Here is a 14,510-nt window from a genome sequence, read left to right on the forward strand (position 1 = left end):
GCTAATAAAAATGTGTTGCTAGATGAACGGATTGTTAGATGAACAGACAGACAACCATCGGGGTGGATTCTGGTGTGAATGAGAGTCAAGCTCTAGTATCCAGTCCGCAGTGTGCTTAACGCCAGAAAGCAGGGTGGGCAGGATTGGGAGTAATGGGTCCAGGATTCCCAGCCTTGCTCTCACCTGAACACGTGTTAAACTAGCCGACCGGCCCCGAGGGGCCGCTGGGGGGCGACCGAGCGCTCATCCATTTCCCTTTAAGGCCAGGGCGGAAGACTGGCGGACGGAGGGCCTTTGTGTCGGCGGGATAGAAAGAGGCCCGCCCCTTTAAGAGGGCGGAGACGCTGGAGTGGCGGCGGCTTCGAATGCGGCCTAGGGCGGCGGTCACGGCGGCCCTCCCTCGGCTCCTGCCTGGGTCGCGGGGACCTCTCCGACCTTACCCCGGAGACACCGTCGCCCGGATCCCGACCCTCCCCCTGGCCAAGTCCAAGGCCCCGGCGACCCCTCGAGGGGGGCCTGCCGGGCCAGCCCGCCGTCTCCATGGTAAAGCCGCGCTCGGCCGCCGGGCCGCCTGGTCCCCGCGCCGCGTTCCCGGGCTCCAGCCCCTCACCCGTGCAAGCCGCAGGGCCGGGGCCGGGTTAGGGTTTGGTGAGAGCTGGGGGCTGCGGAGGGACACCTGGGCTCTAGCTGAGACCCTGGGAAGGCTCTCCTCTCACCTCCCTCTGGGCCTCAGTTTCCCTCCTGTTGCCTTCTATCCCTTCTTGGCGAACTCCTGTTCATCCTTCCCCGTGCGCTCAACGTCATGCCTCCTGAGCCCGACCCCCTCCCTCCCCACAACCCGTCCATCCTGACCCTTGGACCTTGCGGGTAGGGATCCCTAACTGCAGCTCTTGCTGCTTTGGCATCTGGGGTTAGGCGCAGCCCCTGGCTCCGGGTTTGACACACGTCTAAGAGCTGACCACAGCAGCCCTGCTGCCTAGAAGGAAGGAACTGTGGACTGGAGCTTCCCACCCTCCTGGACCCTAGGCTTTGGGCGTTGAATTAGATAGAAGGAAACCCCTGGCTTGGCTTTCAGAAACAAGGCCACTTTTTGGGCATTCTTGGCTTTGTGGTAGCGTCTCATATGTTTGACAAAGGTTCCTCAGGCCAAACGCTTGGGATGTGGCAAAATCCTTAGGCCCATGTGCACAGTGCTGAGTCTAAAGAATGACCTTTGCTCCCTTCGGCAGCGTTTCCTTTGCCTCCTCCCCCGTCTTCCAAGATTAATGCTGATGGACCCGAGGGAATTATTTTACCAGAAAGGATTCTAAATCATCTAAGTCTTTAAGTAAATGTCATCTCTTCTCTCCTCATCCCTTATTCCTCCCCCAACACTAGCAAAAAACGGTACACCTGATGGTCTTGTTAGAATTGGGAAGAAGCATAGAGAGGACAGAATGTACTTGCAAACAGTGTTTCTCCTCCAACCTCAATTGCTTTGTTTTCCTTTCAGGCATGCAGTTTGCAGAAGCTGTTTGCTGTGGAAGAGGAGTTTGAAGATGAGGTAAGGAAGTGTTGGTGATCAGAGATGGCAGAGGAGGCCTTAAGATGTATGTAAACACCGAGGCCAGAACATTTTGGGCAGTCTGCCCCAGTCTCCTTTTACTTGACACATACATCTTTTTGTCTGTGAGAGACTGAGAAATGATGAGAACGTAAACAACCTGCTTAACTGTCTTAGAATCAAATAAAAACCAGAGAGATGAGCTGCCTAATTGTCATACCTTAAATTATAAGGGCCCTTGTCTGGAAGCTGTGTCATGTGCATGATTTGATTCACTTTCATGATGACATACTTGAGGTGGGAAGAGTTTACGGAAAGCCAAAGACAGCACAGTTACTGAACAGCAGGAGGCCTGGGGTCACCAACTGGTCACATGAGCCAGGGCAAATTACTTCATTCCTTGGCCTTGCATTTCCTCTTCTGCAATATAAAGGGCGTTCTGCCTCAAATGCTCTTTGCTTCTCTCTCCCTCCTCAGAAGATGAGAGATTAGACTAGATCTGAAGCTGGCACATTAGAATCACCCCTCTCGAGGCCCTATGACATACCCATTAAATCAGAATTTCTGGAGATGGGCCCAGGCAGGGGTACTTCTAATCTCTGGGTGCAACCAGAGACCACTGAACTAGCGATCTCTACAGCTCTCTTCCTGCTCAGATCCAATGAATATAGTTTCATCTGGAGGCCCAAAATTGCTACCTCAAATCCTTTTCAGAAAGAGGCAGGATTTAAGTGAATAAAGCCCCAAAAGGAAAATTAACTTGCTTAAGAATATAGCACCAACAGCCACAATGAGGTCCTGGCCTGCTGACTCCAGTCTAACATGCATGGAAACTACTAAACTACATTTATAGAATAGAATTGCTCTATTTTATTGATGACAAGCCATTCAGATCTACTTTTTGTCTCCCAGTGCTTTGCTTTAAGAATCATGTTTAGAAAAATTAGGCATCTAATTTGTGCCTAGTATGGTGGTGAATGGTGCACTCGGGACTCTGCTGGCAGCGTCACCCTACGCTCCCCTTCCTTTGAGGCTTTTGGGGCCTGAGGTTTGAAGGGAAACATACACCTTCCTCAGACTCTTCAAAACCAATCTCTGGCTGCCTCGTTCATTGAGGGGCTAAGATATAGTGACAAGGACACATGGATTAGTCCTGGTTCTGTGAAGTTACATAACCTCTCTGAGTCTCAGTTTCTCCATCCATAAAACAGGAATAATAATAGTACCTATTCAGGGGGTCGGCTCCCCTTTGGCAGCCCAGGGTTTCACCTGTTCAAATCCTGGGCGCGGACATGGCATCGCTCATCAAGCCATGCTGAGGCAGCATCCCACATGCCACAACTAGAAGGATCCACAACTAAAAATATACAACTATGTACTGGGGGGCTTTGGGGAGAAAAAGGAAAAATAAAATCTTAAAAAAAAATAGTACCTATTTATAGGGCCATTGTGAGAACTCATTAAGAGGATTCTGGTAAAATGTTTACATGGAGCCTGGCACCCAGTGAGGTTTCAAATGTTAGATGTTTTTTTTTTTTACAAATAGTCCCAAATTGCCAGCTTTGTCAAGGAAATGTGTCCTTGTCTTTGTCTTTCAGCTTTGGAGATGCGTAATTACAGCCTGAGAAAGTGACTGTTAAAGTGACCCTCTTGGGTCTTACCAGGTGATGGTAGGACTGCTAGGCTGGGAATGGAATTAAGAGCGAAGGACTCTGACAACTCAAGTTTCTGTTCCATGACCAGTCCCTTTCTCCCTTCCCAAGGCAGATCACCTCATGTCTGAGAGTGAGCTCTTCAGGAAAAAAGCGATCCGTCAACCCCCAGGGTCGTCAGCATTGTGCTGCTGCTGTAATTCTGATGTTGTTATTATTGCCAAGTCCTCAGGTGGGCCTACTGGGTTACGCTGCTCTCCTGATTATACACGAAGCAGGAGAAAACCTTCCTCAGCCCAGACAATCCAATGCGGCAGCAGGGGGTGGGGGTGGAGGGGACTTTCCTGTCAGTTAAATCAGCAGTTCTGACTCAAAAACACCCTCAGAACAGGTCTGTTGCTCTTGAAGGTGTCAATCTCACCTTGCTTCCCAACTGGAATCCATACTTAATTTAACTTGCCTGAAAAGCTATATTTAACTTCTGCCTATTTTGCTGGATCCAAGGCCTCCCTGGTTTACTAAAGGCCCTGTGTGTGTGTGTGTGGTGGGGTGAGGAGCGGGTGGAGGACAGGCAGCACAACCAGCTAGATAGACGCCTTTTGCATAGGCTGGACACCAGAAAGTGCTTCTTTGAGATGGCTGTGTGACCTTGGGTGATGTGTTTGACTCCTTGGTACCCTGGTGCATTTGCTTCTCCTGCTGCGCCCCCAGCTGTGTCCCCCCCGCCCCCACAAAATACCCCCTCAAACTGAGATTAAAGAAAGAGAGAGAAGCTACCTGAAGACTTTTTTTTTTTTTTTTGAGGAAGATTAGCCCTGAGCTAACTACTGCCAGTCCTCCTCTTTTTGCTGAGGAAGCCTGGCCATGAGCTAACATCCGTGCCTATCTTCCTCTACTTTATATGTGGGACGCCTACCACAGCATGGTGTGCCAAGCAGTGCCATGTCCACACCCGGGATCCGAACCGGCGAACACTGGGCCGCTGAGAAGCGGAGCATGTGAACTTAACTGCTGTGCCATTGGGCTGGCCCTGCTACCTGAAGACTTAACCTTCGAATGTTTCTCGTAGAAGCCTGGTGGTGGGCTCATGGGCAAGGTCAAGGGAGTGGAAGTCTCCACCATTACCTTTCACGCCTTGGTCTCTTGCTTGTGTGTAGCCATGCATACACACCGCATGCCTGAAACAGTAAAAGCAGAGTGTTTCTTGATTTCCAGATGCCAAGACCCACTGTCTCTGCTTGTTTGTAGGATTTCTTGTCTGCCGTGGAGGATGCAGAGAACCAGTTTGCCGGTGTGAATGCCGGGTGCCTGAGACCTGTCTCTTCCAGGCCACAGGAGACTGTGCAGGCACAGTCTTCCAGGCAGCTGCCATCATGTTCCACTGCTCCTTCAGAGGCCTTGGGCCTGCCAGCCCTGGGACTCCGCCTTTCTACCTCCAGCATGCCGAAGGCCTCCAGGGGTCCACCTTCCACAGGAACAGCCCCCCTAAGGCCTGTCTTGACTTCCAGCAGCTGGACTGGCAATCCGAGAAAAGTGACCTTGACAGAAGTGTTCAAACAGCCAGCAAGACCCCAGTTCTCAGCCTCCCACCCTCTGCTCACCTTCGAGAGCCAACAGCAGGTGATTGGTGGCTTTGAGGGGTCTGAACAAGATGAATTTGATAAGGTCCTGGCAAGCATGGAGCTGGAGGGGCCTGGCCCAGAGCTGGAACGTGGAATTAGCGGTGAGGCCACAAGAATCCTGCCCACCTGGCAGCAGGAGGACTCAGTATTGGCTAAAAAGGCCCGGGGAGCTGATCTGAGCAGATCTTGCCAAAAGGGACCCATGCCTGCCATCCATGTACGTGGTATCATGTCAGCGGAGAATGAGCCTCTAGGCCCTGTTCACTGTAGGACTCCACAGCCCTGCTTGAGCCCTGGTGCCGTGGGTAACCTTCCTGTCCCAACCGCCTCAACAGTTCCTGCTCAGCAACCCCCCTGGGAAGTCTGTTCCAAAGGTCCCCTTCTTCGAGCACCCCAGCCTCTCCAAGCTGCTTGCGGGCCTGTTCAGCGCAGCCCTCAAAATCGTTTCCCCAGTCAGCCATTCCAGTCTCCAAATGCCCGCTTAAGTGGCAAAGCTCGTTTTCCTGGACCACGAACTCCCAACTCAAGCTGTTCTCCTCCCTCAAGGCCTACCTCCGCATCGTTTCCTCGGGGGCCCGTACAACCCCGAGCTCCAGTGTGTTCTGCCAAGTCTCCTTTCGGCACCCTAAAGAGCTCCCATTCCTCCCCGGTTCCCCAAGCAGCTCTGCAGACGCCCGTCGTTACCAACCACTTGGTGCAGCTGGTCACTGCTGCCAACCGGACACCCCAGCAGCCCACCCGCACCTCCACCCGCACCAAGACACGCCGTTTCCCTGGCCCAGCAGGGATCCTGCCTCACCAGGTGAGTGACGGCTTCTCTCTGCCAGAAGCCACAGCTGTCGAGCACGTTGGGGAGCAAGGGAGAGAAGCAGAGTTCCAGCACTGTCCAGTCCTAGAATATCTTTACTCCTGGGAGGTGAAGGAAGGAAGTGCAGACAGGGAGGGTTTTCAGAGCTGTGGAAGGAGTCAAGAGGATGTGGGAAGGAAGAATTGAATGCTTGAAAAACCACACATGAGAGAGGTGCTTAAGGCTCTGAGAACTTCACAATTTTCATTCATTTATTGAGCGCCTACTGTTTGCTGGCACTGGGGCTGGAAGATGCATTCACCTATATTTGCTAAGGATTTGTATGTGTTGGGAAATTTGCTTGGAACTGAGAATGCAGAGATTAAAATAGAAATAGTTGCTGTCCTAAGGAGCTTACCATGTAGTGGAAGAAGCAGACGTGAACAAGCGATTATACATAAAATGCACAGTGTGAATAGAGGTCATTCCCTGGATGATGGGGAGATCTTGGGCTCCTTGAACTTGCTGAGTGGGATTTGAAGGACGAATAGGAGGTTAACAGGTGTGTGTTGCAAGGCTGTGCTCTGGAGGACATTCTAACAGTGGCATATGCAAAGGCACAGAGGCATGAGTGCTCTTGGATGTGGCTGGTGGGTGGGGTCAACATGGGAAAGTTGTGGCTGTGCTGCCAGTTTGGATTTCAGCAGTGGTGGAGGGACAGGATCCATCAGCCTACTCTTGGATCAGATCCCAGATTATTGAACTCTGAGAATCTGGTCTGGTTGTGGTAGGTGCACCCCTCTGCTTGCATTTTAAGGAGGTTTGAAATAATTTCTACCTTTTACTTGCTCTTCCCTAGCATTTAAGAGAAATCCAAGAAGGCCACCTACATTCTTCCTGGGCTGGATCTCTGGAGTGAAGGCTTAGGTCCCTGAGAAGGGATTTGGGGAAAGCTGCCCCTTTGCATGTCACAGACCTCTCTATTCAGGTCATTGGCACCTTCAGGAAGCCCTGGGCTTTGCTCCTGGGCCTGCTCCAGCTTCCCCACATTCCCATAACGATCCCCAAAGCGTCTTTTTTGAGCTGCCAATGAGGCTCCTGAGACTTCGTTGGGAGAGATGTAATATGTGTTAATTGTCCCTGATAGTTTCCTGAACTCATTATGTAACCCAGACAAGAAGCTGTACTTGTAAATAACAGCTGCTGAGCTTGCTCTCGCCTTCTTCTTCTTTCTCCCCTCATAGCACAGTGAGAAAAATCTGGAGGAGATCATGGTTTCTACGCCCCAGACTCCAACTCATGGTGCTTTGGCTAAGTTCCGGACAGAGGTAACTAATTCTGTGCAAATGTTAACTTTCTGGGCATCATTTAAGAGTGAAGGCCATCCCTCCATGTTTCAGGAGTTAAGTATCAGGGTTGATGCTGCCAGACCTTTTTCCTGGGGTCACACACCAAAGAACATTTGGAGAAGGCAGTTTGGGGAGGTGGCATTTTACTGGCATAAAGTGAAGGCTAGCCTGATGCCAACCAGGCGTTAACCAAGGTCATGGGTCCAGCCTTCTTTCCCATCTAAGAAAGAAAGGCCCAGCTAACTCCATCTTCCCTCAGGGAGGAGAGTGTAATAAATATCAGGAAATTGTATCTCGGAAACCCTTCCTCTCAGGTTTCTGGGAATTGAGCTGGAAAGGATCTGCCTTCATCTTGCCTCCAGTGGGTTCCGTTTTGGTGGGTGAGACCCAGCGTCCCTCCTCCCTGGGATTCTGGTTGACCTGCTCTGCCCTCAGAATCACTTTTGTTTTTAATTCTTTCTAACAGTTTTTCTCTTTGCTGCAGCTCCGTAGATCTACCAGTCCATTTCAGATCCAAAGCAGCAAATACTCATCTGAATTCAAAGCATATTTTGATAAAGGGAGGTTAATAGTTAAAGCCAGAGGCATCCCAAATAAAATATAACTGTTTCAAAATGGCTAAGGCACTCTGGAAGCCCTTAAATGTATGTGGGGGCTTCCTAGCCCTAAGACTTTTCAAGTCTATGACAAGAAACAGGCACGGATAGCCTTTTGCTTCAGTGTGAAGTCAGGACCTGATTTAAAATAAAAGAAAATATAGAGCACTTTTGCTATTGCTCCTAAGTGAAAGATGTGATGCGAAACAACATTTTACATACCGTTTTCTGACCTTGGAGATAAATGAAAGGAGAGACTGTGGCCACTATACTATAGGGAATTTGTCCTTCCTCTCCCACCCCTCATCCTGTTTCAGTCAAGGTCAATGGCATGGTGCACTCATTAATGCAGGCTCCCCCTCTGCTCTGTGGTGCCAGATCGTTACTAGCTCCCAGGCAGCGGTGGAGGAGGATTTTGGGCGAGGGCCCTGGCTGACCATGAAATCTGCTCTGGGCCTGGATGAGAGAGACCCCACCTGCTTCCTCTGTACCTATAGCATCGTCATGGTGCTGCGGAAGGTAAGAGTCCTGGGTGCCAAGGCCCAAAGGGAAGACCTCTTTTTTTTCCTCCTTTTTCTGCCCAAATCCCCCTGGTACATAGTTGTATATTCTTAGTTCTGGGTCCTTCTAGTTGTGGCATGTGGGATGCTGCCTCAGTATGGCTTGAGTGGTGCCATGTCCGCACCCAGGATTCAAACTGGCGAAACCCTGGGCTGCCTCAGCAGAGCACACAAACTTAACTGCTCGGCCACGGGGCCAGCCCCAACAGGGAGACCATTTTTATCCCTTTCGCTGCTGCCTACTCCACCTTCAGAAAGGGGCTATCTGTCTGCTGCCTCTGACCCCAGGCTGGCCTCTGAACGGCAGCACCAAGTCCCTTTGGTTGTATCTCCTACTCACCTGCCTTTTCACTACTATCCACAGTATTGGGCACAGGCAGAAGGTGAGTCGGTTATGGACATGTCTCTGCACATCTAGGCCCTGGATGGGGTGGGGTGAGCACACTGCTACCCTTAGAGCTCCCCAGAGGTCAAGGGTCACGTGCAGGCACATGTTAGTACATGTGCTAACATATCCCTGCCCATGGCCTGCCATGATGGAGCACTATATAAAAATATACACAAAAGGGGGCCGGCCCAGTGGTGCAGCAGTTAAGTTCGCATGTTCCCCTTTGGCGGCCCAGGTTTCGCCAGTTTGGATCCCCGGTATGGACATGGCACTGCTTGGCAAGCCATGCTGTGGTAGGCGTCCCACATATAAAGTAGAGGAAGATGGGCACGGATGTTAGCTCAGAATCAGTCTTCCTTAGCAAAAAGAGGAGGATTGGCAGTAGATATTAGCTCAGGGCTAATCTTCCTCAAAAAAAAAAAAAAAAATATATATATATACACACAAAAGAAAGGAGGCAGCAGGAGAGAAATGAAGGACCTGTCAGCTTCGAGTCTGCCAGAAGGAGGTGAGTTGAGCCCTTTAAACTGCCCCTTTGCCCTCCACAAAGGAAGTCTGTTTCACCACACCTGTACTCTGCCCCCTCCCACTCCCTGGTGTGCCCTGGCACACATGGGGACCTTACAGATGGGACATGGTTGGCTCAGCACATGCCTCTCCTTGTAACCAGGCAGCCCTGAAGCAGCTTCCCAGGAATAAGGTCCCCAACATGGCGGTGATGATCAAGTCCCTGACTCGGAGCACAATGGACGCCAGTGTGGTTTTCAAGGACCCCACGGGTGAGGAGTTAGGTCCTGGGAGCGTCTCATGAATGGCCTCTGTTGAGATAAGGAGGGGAGGAGGAGTCACCCTCCCCATTTGCAGATGGGAAAATTGAGGCATTGAGCAGCCCACTTCTCACCCAGGGCCCAAACCAGTTGCTGTGCTACCCTTGACCCTGAGACTGATGGGCTGTGTGGTGTTTGCAGGAGAGATGCAGGGCACAGTGCATAGGTTGCTGCTTGAGACACGCCAGAATGAGCTGAAGCCTGGCTCAGTGCTGCTGCTAAAGCAGGTATGGGGAGCTCCAAGTGGGGACCTGCTCTCTACCCCTTCTGCCCTAGGAAAGGCCCCCAAGTTATCTGTCTGTCTGCCTTCCCTCCCAGTACCCAGGCAAGGAGTGACTGGGCTGGTGCTAGACACTGGCTTACTGGAGCTGAGCGAAGGCCTGACTCCATTCTTCGGGGGTGGATGGGGATAAGGGGTTCTGTGAGGAGAGGAGGGTGTGGTACGTGGTTCTACTCTGGCACCAGGGCTGGGGCAGGAGCAATTTGTGTGACCCTAGTGCAGAGGCCACCAAGGGAGAGGCAGGTGGGGAGCAGGTGGCACCTAGTGCTCTGTCAGGGCATTGACCTTCCACTTCCTTGATTCCAGATTGGAGTGTTTTCTCCTTCACTCCGAAATCACTACCTCAATGTGACCCCCAACAACCTGGTCCACATTTACAGCCCAGATTCTGGGGATGGGAACTTCTTCAAGCCGTCTCAGCCCTTCCCCGAGGTAAGAGGAGCAGGATGGAATGGGGACTGGTAGAGCCGCTTTCTGCCTAGATCTTCTGATTTCTTCCCCTCCTCCACCCTGGAGCAGAGGTGTGAAGGGAGCGGTTGCCCTGAGGTGAAGTGATGCCTTTGGGGACGGCTATCTCCTCCTGTCTGTAGTCTAGCCGCCTGCCAGATGGCACAGTAACAGGACCTGGAGGAGCAGCTGGCTTCTTGGTGATCCCTGAGTGTCTGATGGCAGGCTTGAACATCAGAGAAGATAGGAGTCACTTGAGAACTAACCAAGTTTAGGGTCCACCAGGGGGTGGTGGCTCTCAGTAAGTGATTAAGGGTCAGCTCTGCTACAGGTGGCAGTGCAGAGAACAGTGAGCTAGCAATGGCCTGCCAGGTGAGCCAGCACTTGCTCTGCAGCTTCCCTCCCAGCCTCCGTCTCTGCTAGGTGAGGGCGCACCCGGTTTGGGAACTGAAGGAGACTGGGGTTCCAGGCAGCTCTACTCCAGGGTGAGAGTGCAGAGCCTGGCGTTGACTTGGCACACAGCGCCCCCTCTGGCCACCCCCACCCTCCCTGGGATCCTGGACTGTTGGCATGGCCTGGCTGGGGGGTCAGGAGCTCTGAGTCACGTTCCTGCTCTGCTGGTAATTTGTAATGTGACCTTGGGCAAGTCCTGTCCCTCCCCTGCTGTTGCTTCATCTATAAAATGAGCGGGTTAGACTCGATGACTGCTACTCGAGTTACACCTTTGAGTCTAACTTGCTACTTCTATTTCCCTCATCTTTCCACTTAACCTACATTCGCTCAAAATCACTCCGCTTCTAAAAACTCATCTTTATTTCCCTTTAAATTTCAAGTCATCCGTACTTACTGAAAAGTATTGAAATGGTACAGAATAAAGCAAAACATAAAACACCCTTCCCCACGCCCATTCTCCAGGGATAACCATGGTTAACAGTTTAATGACTAATTTTAATAACCTATCCATATATTAGCTAGTTTGGGAATTGTTAACAGCTAATTCTTCATTCCAGGCTAACCACTCAGCATGTTCCTGAGTGGTCCCTTGGCTCTCTGCTCCAGCTGTATAGATTCCCGAAGACATCAGACACCAACAGAATTAGGAGACAAAATCAGTCAAGAAAGCCTTTTGTTTTTGTTTTATTTTTTTAATTCTCTGCTGTTTGAGGTGTTTGGCGTTTCAGCTCCCTCCCTGCAGCACGGCCTGGGTGGCTGGCCCCTGCCACACTCCTTTGTCCTATTTCTTTGAGGTTGTCTGGGTGGAGATGGTAGTGTCCAGAGAGATTTCAGGCCCACAGGCAGTGGTAACCGGATCCTCTGTCGCCAGGATCCAGGACGCTTCCACGGCAGCCTCCAGCATGAGACTGAGAAGCCCAGGAAAGGCCTCAGAACAGCACAGAGCCCAGAGGCAGGGGCACCCCCTGAGGAAGAACTCCCAGAAGCAGGTAAGGCAGTCGGCCCACCCAGGAGCAATAGAGGTTCTCCTCTTTCCACGTGATTCTTCTGGCTGTATCTTATTCCTCCTTCTGTGAATCTGTGGATTTTACAGAATCTCATAGAAATCAGATGAGATGTCTTCTCTAGCAAGGCTGCAGGCCACAAAGTAACTCACAGTGTGATAGGGGCCACGTAAAGCACATAGGGTGCGAGCCCCAAGTTTCCTCCGTTTCCAGGGCAAGTGCTGGTAGCCACAGGAGGAGATGGCCTGGTACACCCTTGTGCCACACCTGAGTCCCCGGTGGGCTGATGGCCAGACTGCAGAGGCAGATTCCCCATCTTGACTAAGCTCAGAGGCCCCCCAGGCAGTGCTGAGGAGTCAGATATCCACGTGGTGAGGGCAGGACCACGATGCAGACCTGAGGGGCCCAAATACAGACCCGTTAGGGGAAGGCCGATTTGTTCCTCAGGAGGCAGCATTACCAGGTGAAGCTGACAGTCCAAGTCTGGCCCTTAGCTTTATTTTTCCTTTTTCTCCCCAAAGCTCTCAGGTACATAGTTGTGTATTTTTTTTTAGTTGTGGGTCCTTTTAGCTGTGGCATGTGGGACGCCGCCTCAGCATGGCCTGATGAGTGGTGTCGTGTCCGCGCCCAGGATTCGAACCCGTGAAACCCCGGGCTGCCACAACGGAGCGCATGAACTTAACCACTCAGCCATGGGGCCAGCCCCCTGGTCCTTAGCTTTTTGATTCCATAAATTCAACCCTGCCTGGCCCCAAAGTTCATGGGATGATGGGTGGGTGTCTCCACATTAACCAAATTTGCAGTAAACCAATTTATTATATAGTAAAGCCCATTTATTTATATCCTATGAAAAAGTATCCCTTATGCTGGAATCCTCTCTGGAATCTTGTACTCTCCTTTTGTAAGTAAGCTTGATGACAGGCCAAACCACCATCAGAAGGTTGCTGGTGGTCACGGAATAAGAGTGAGAAGAGTTGCCTTTAGAATACTGTGGTTCGTGTCACATCTCCACTGTAGGGACAGACCTGTCAAGAGGCAGCTGCTGGTGGTAGCTGACAGGGCTTGGAGGCACAAACACTAATTCTTACTCTGATTCCCAGTTTCCTAGGCCCACACCAACTGCTCGTTCCCCTTCATTGAACTAGTGTTTCTCCACAGAGTCATCGTGCAGTTAGGGGCAGCTTCTTTTGTTATAATCAAATTCCAGTCCTTCCCTGAGTACAGTGCTGGTCACCTTCATTAAATTTTGAACGCCCCCAAACTAACTTCCATCCTTCCAGCAGCAGTGTTGATCGAATGCTCTGTGCCAGACTGGGAGCTGGGCTCTGAGGTGTAGTTTGCCGTCTGACTTGCTCCTGGGCTGCCTGATCCCATCCAGTAAGCAGGAGTGTTCTGGTTGGAAGCCGTGACTCTGGCATCAGAGAGAGCCTGAGTGTGCTCCCCTTGGGCAAGGTGTTTGACCTCTTTAAGCCCCGTTCTCTCAGGTAAAGTGGGGACTGTAACAGGACTACCCCGAGATGCCCTAGGAAGGGGTACTGTGGGACGCAAATGAAGTGATGAGTATAACGGGGGTGGCCCTGTGCCTGGCGCAGAGCAAGCACTCAGTAAGTGTTAGCAACTATTGTTAATAATAGTAGCACTAGGGATTCCTGAGGTCAGCTCTCCTTCCAAGTCCTCAGACATAAGCGCCCCATCTGAGAACTGCAGTCAGGAATAGTTACTTTCCTTCCCTACGCCCACAACGGCACTTCGGGGAAAGGGGTGATGTCATCTCCCACTCTTCAGATAAGAAACCGGATTAATGAACTGTGTGATTCTGAATGCATCTAATGACTTTTCTTGGCTTGTTTCTCCCTCGGTCCAATGAGGGGGTTGCACTGGGGGACCTCTGAAGCCTTCCTGCTCAGGCACTGTGCCTCTGGACGGAAAGAGAGGAACCATTGAGGCCCAGGGGAAGCCTCTTTCTTAGCAGAATGGCCTGGGCGTTTTGCCCCTGCCTTTTGTTGTGTGTGGGTGTGTGGAGAGCAGAGGGAAGATGGAAGTCAGGCCAGCCTCAGGCCTATTAGCACAGACGCCACTGCCTGGGGGAGCCCCCCCCCCCAACTGTGTAGCCAGGTCCAGGCCCTTGTGAAGGGTCGGAGCTCTGGACCTGAGTCACGTGGAGCCCTAATGTTGCCACTAAGTCTCCCCAGCATCTCCATCACCCTGCAGATGACCTGGATGGACTCCTGAGCGAACTCCCTGAGGACTTCTTCTGTGGGACCAGCAGCTGGGACTGCCACGAGGCAGGGCACCCACCATGAGCAGGCAGCCTCTCAGTGTCCAAACAAGGCACTGGTCCTCTGTGATTGTGTCCAAGGGAGAGAGGAAGACCAGCGCAACTGGAGCATAGACAAAGCTCGGGGCTTCTGTGGTTGTTCCCACCATGGACACTTTCCCCAACAACGTCCCTCAGGTTCTGCACTGCCATCACTTTTGACTTACTTTGGCACACCAGAACTCGGCCCAGGAGGGCCCTCTAGCCCTGCGCCTCCAAGTCCTTGAGTGTCTCCTTTCTTCTCCTCCTGCCGACGGGGAAGCTATGTCACATTCCCCCCTCAGCTCGACTTTAGAGGACATTGGGCCTAGTCCCTTTACTCCCTCGTCCCTGGACAGCTGAGGAGCCGAAGGAGCCACACCACAGCAGTGGCCACCTGTCCCTCTGGACAGGGAAGGAACATCCTCAGACTTCCCTCGGCTTTGTCTCCTGAGGCCTGTAGCTGCTCAGCTCGCCTGTGCCCGTGGCTGCCAGGTGTGGGAGCAGGGGTGTGGCTGTGGTGTCTTGTTCTGAAATAAAGCAGCTGCCTGTTTCCCCCGCCTCCCTCTCCTTCCCACCCTCGCTGCTCCTTGTCCTGTCTATCCTACCTGTGGTGCTTGGCCAGGGCAGAGCCAAGCTATTCATTTGCTTTCTCGATCTCGCTCTCTTTTTTTTTTTATGAACTTTTTCTTTCAGACAGTTTTAG

At 51.8% G+C, this 14,510-nt stretch overlaps 1 protein-coding gene across 2 annotated transcripts; it reads left to right on the forward strand.

The window, feature by feature from the left end:
- The first annotated feature begins 384 nt into the window (after positions 1–384).
- HROB (homologous recombination factor with OB-fold) lies at positions 385–14,510 on the forward strand. Of its 2 annotated transcripts, none has more exons than XM_046676322.1 (10): positions 385–543; positions 1,493–1,543; positions 4,444–5,619; positions 6,849–6,932; positions 7,928–8,068; positions 9,168–9,276; positions 9,403–9,551; positions 9,911–10,036; positions 11,376–11,493; positions 13,720–14,510. In XM_046676322.1, the coding sequence occupies exons 1-10, from the start codon at positions 541–543 to the stop codon at positions 13,809–13,811; spliced, it is 2,049 nt and encodes a 682-aa protein (XP_046532278.1). In that variant the 5' UTR covers positions 385–540; the 3' UTR covers positions 13,812–14,510. The 2 variants fall into 2 exon arrangements, with proteins under 2 accessions (XP_046532278.1, XP_046532279.1); XM_046676323.1 differs by having other exon boundaries at positions 9,466–9,551.

This window comes from Equus quagga, chromosome 11 (assembly GCF_021613505.1).
Source record: "Equus quagga isolate Etosha38 chromosome 11, UCLA_HA_Equagga_1.0, whole genome shotgun sequence".
In the NCBI taxonomy this organism is placed as follows: Eukaryota; Metazoa; Chordata; class Mammalia; order Perissodactyla; family Equidae; genus Equus; species Equus quagga.

What these genes read in the sequence shown, in the direction of transcription:
- HROB (XM_046676322.1), top strand. An exon ending in GGTTTTCAAGGACCCCACGG is followed by an intron (nt 9,277 to 9,402) that starts GTGAGGAGTTAG and finishes CTTCTCACCCAG; the next exon opens with GGCCCAAACCAGTTGCTGTG. An exon ending in CGTCTCAGCCCTTCCCCGAG is followed by an intron (nt 10,037 to 11,375) that starts GTAAGAGGAGCA and finishes CTCTGTCGCCAG; the next exon opens with GATCCAGGACGCTTCCACGG.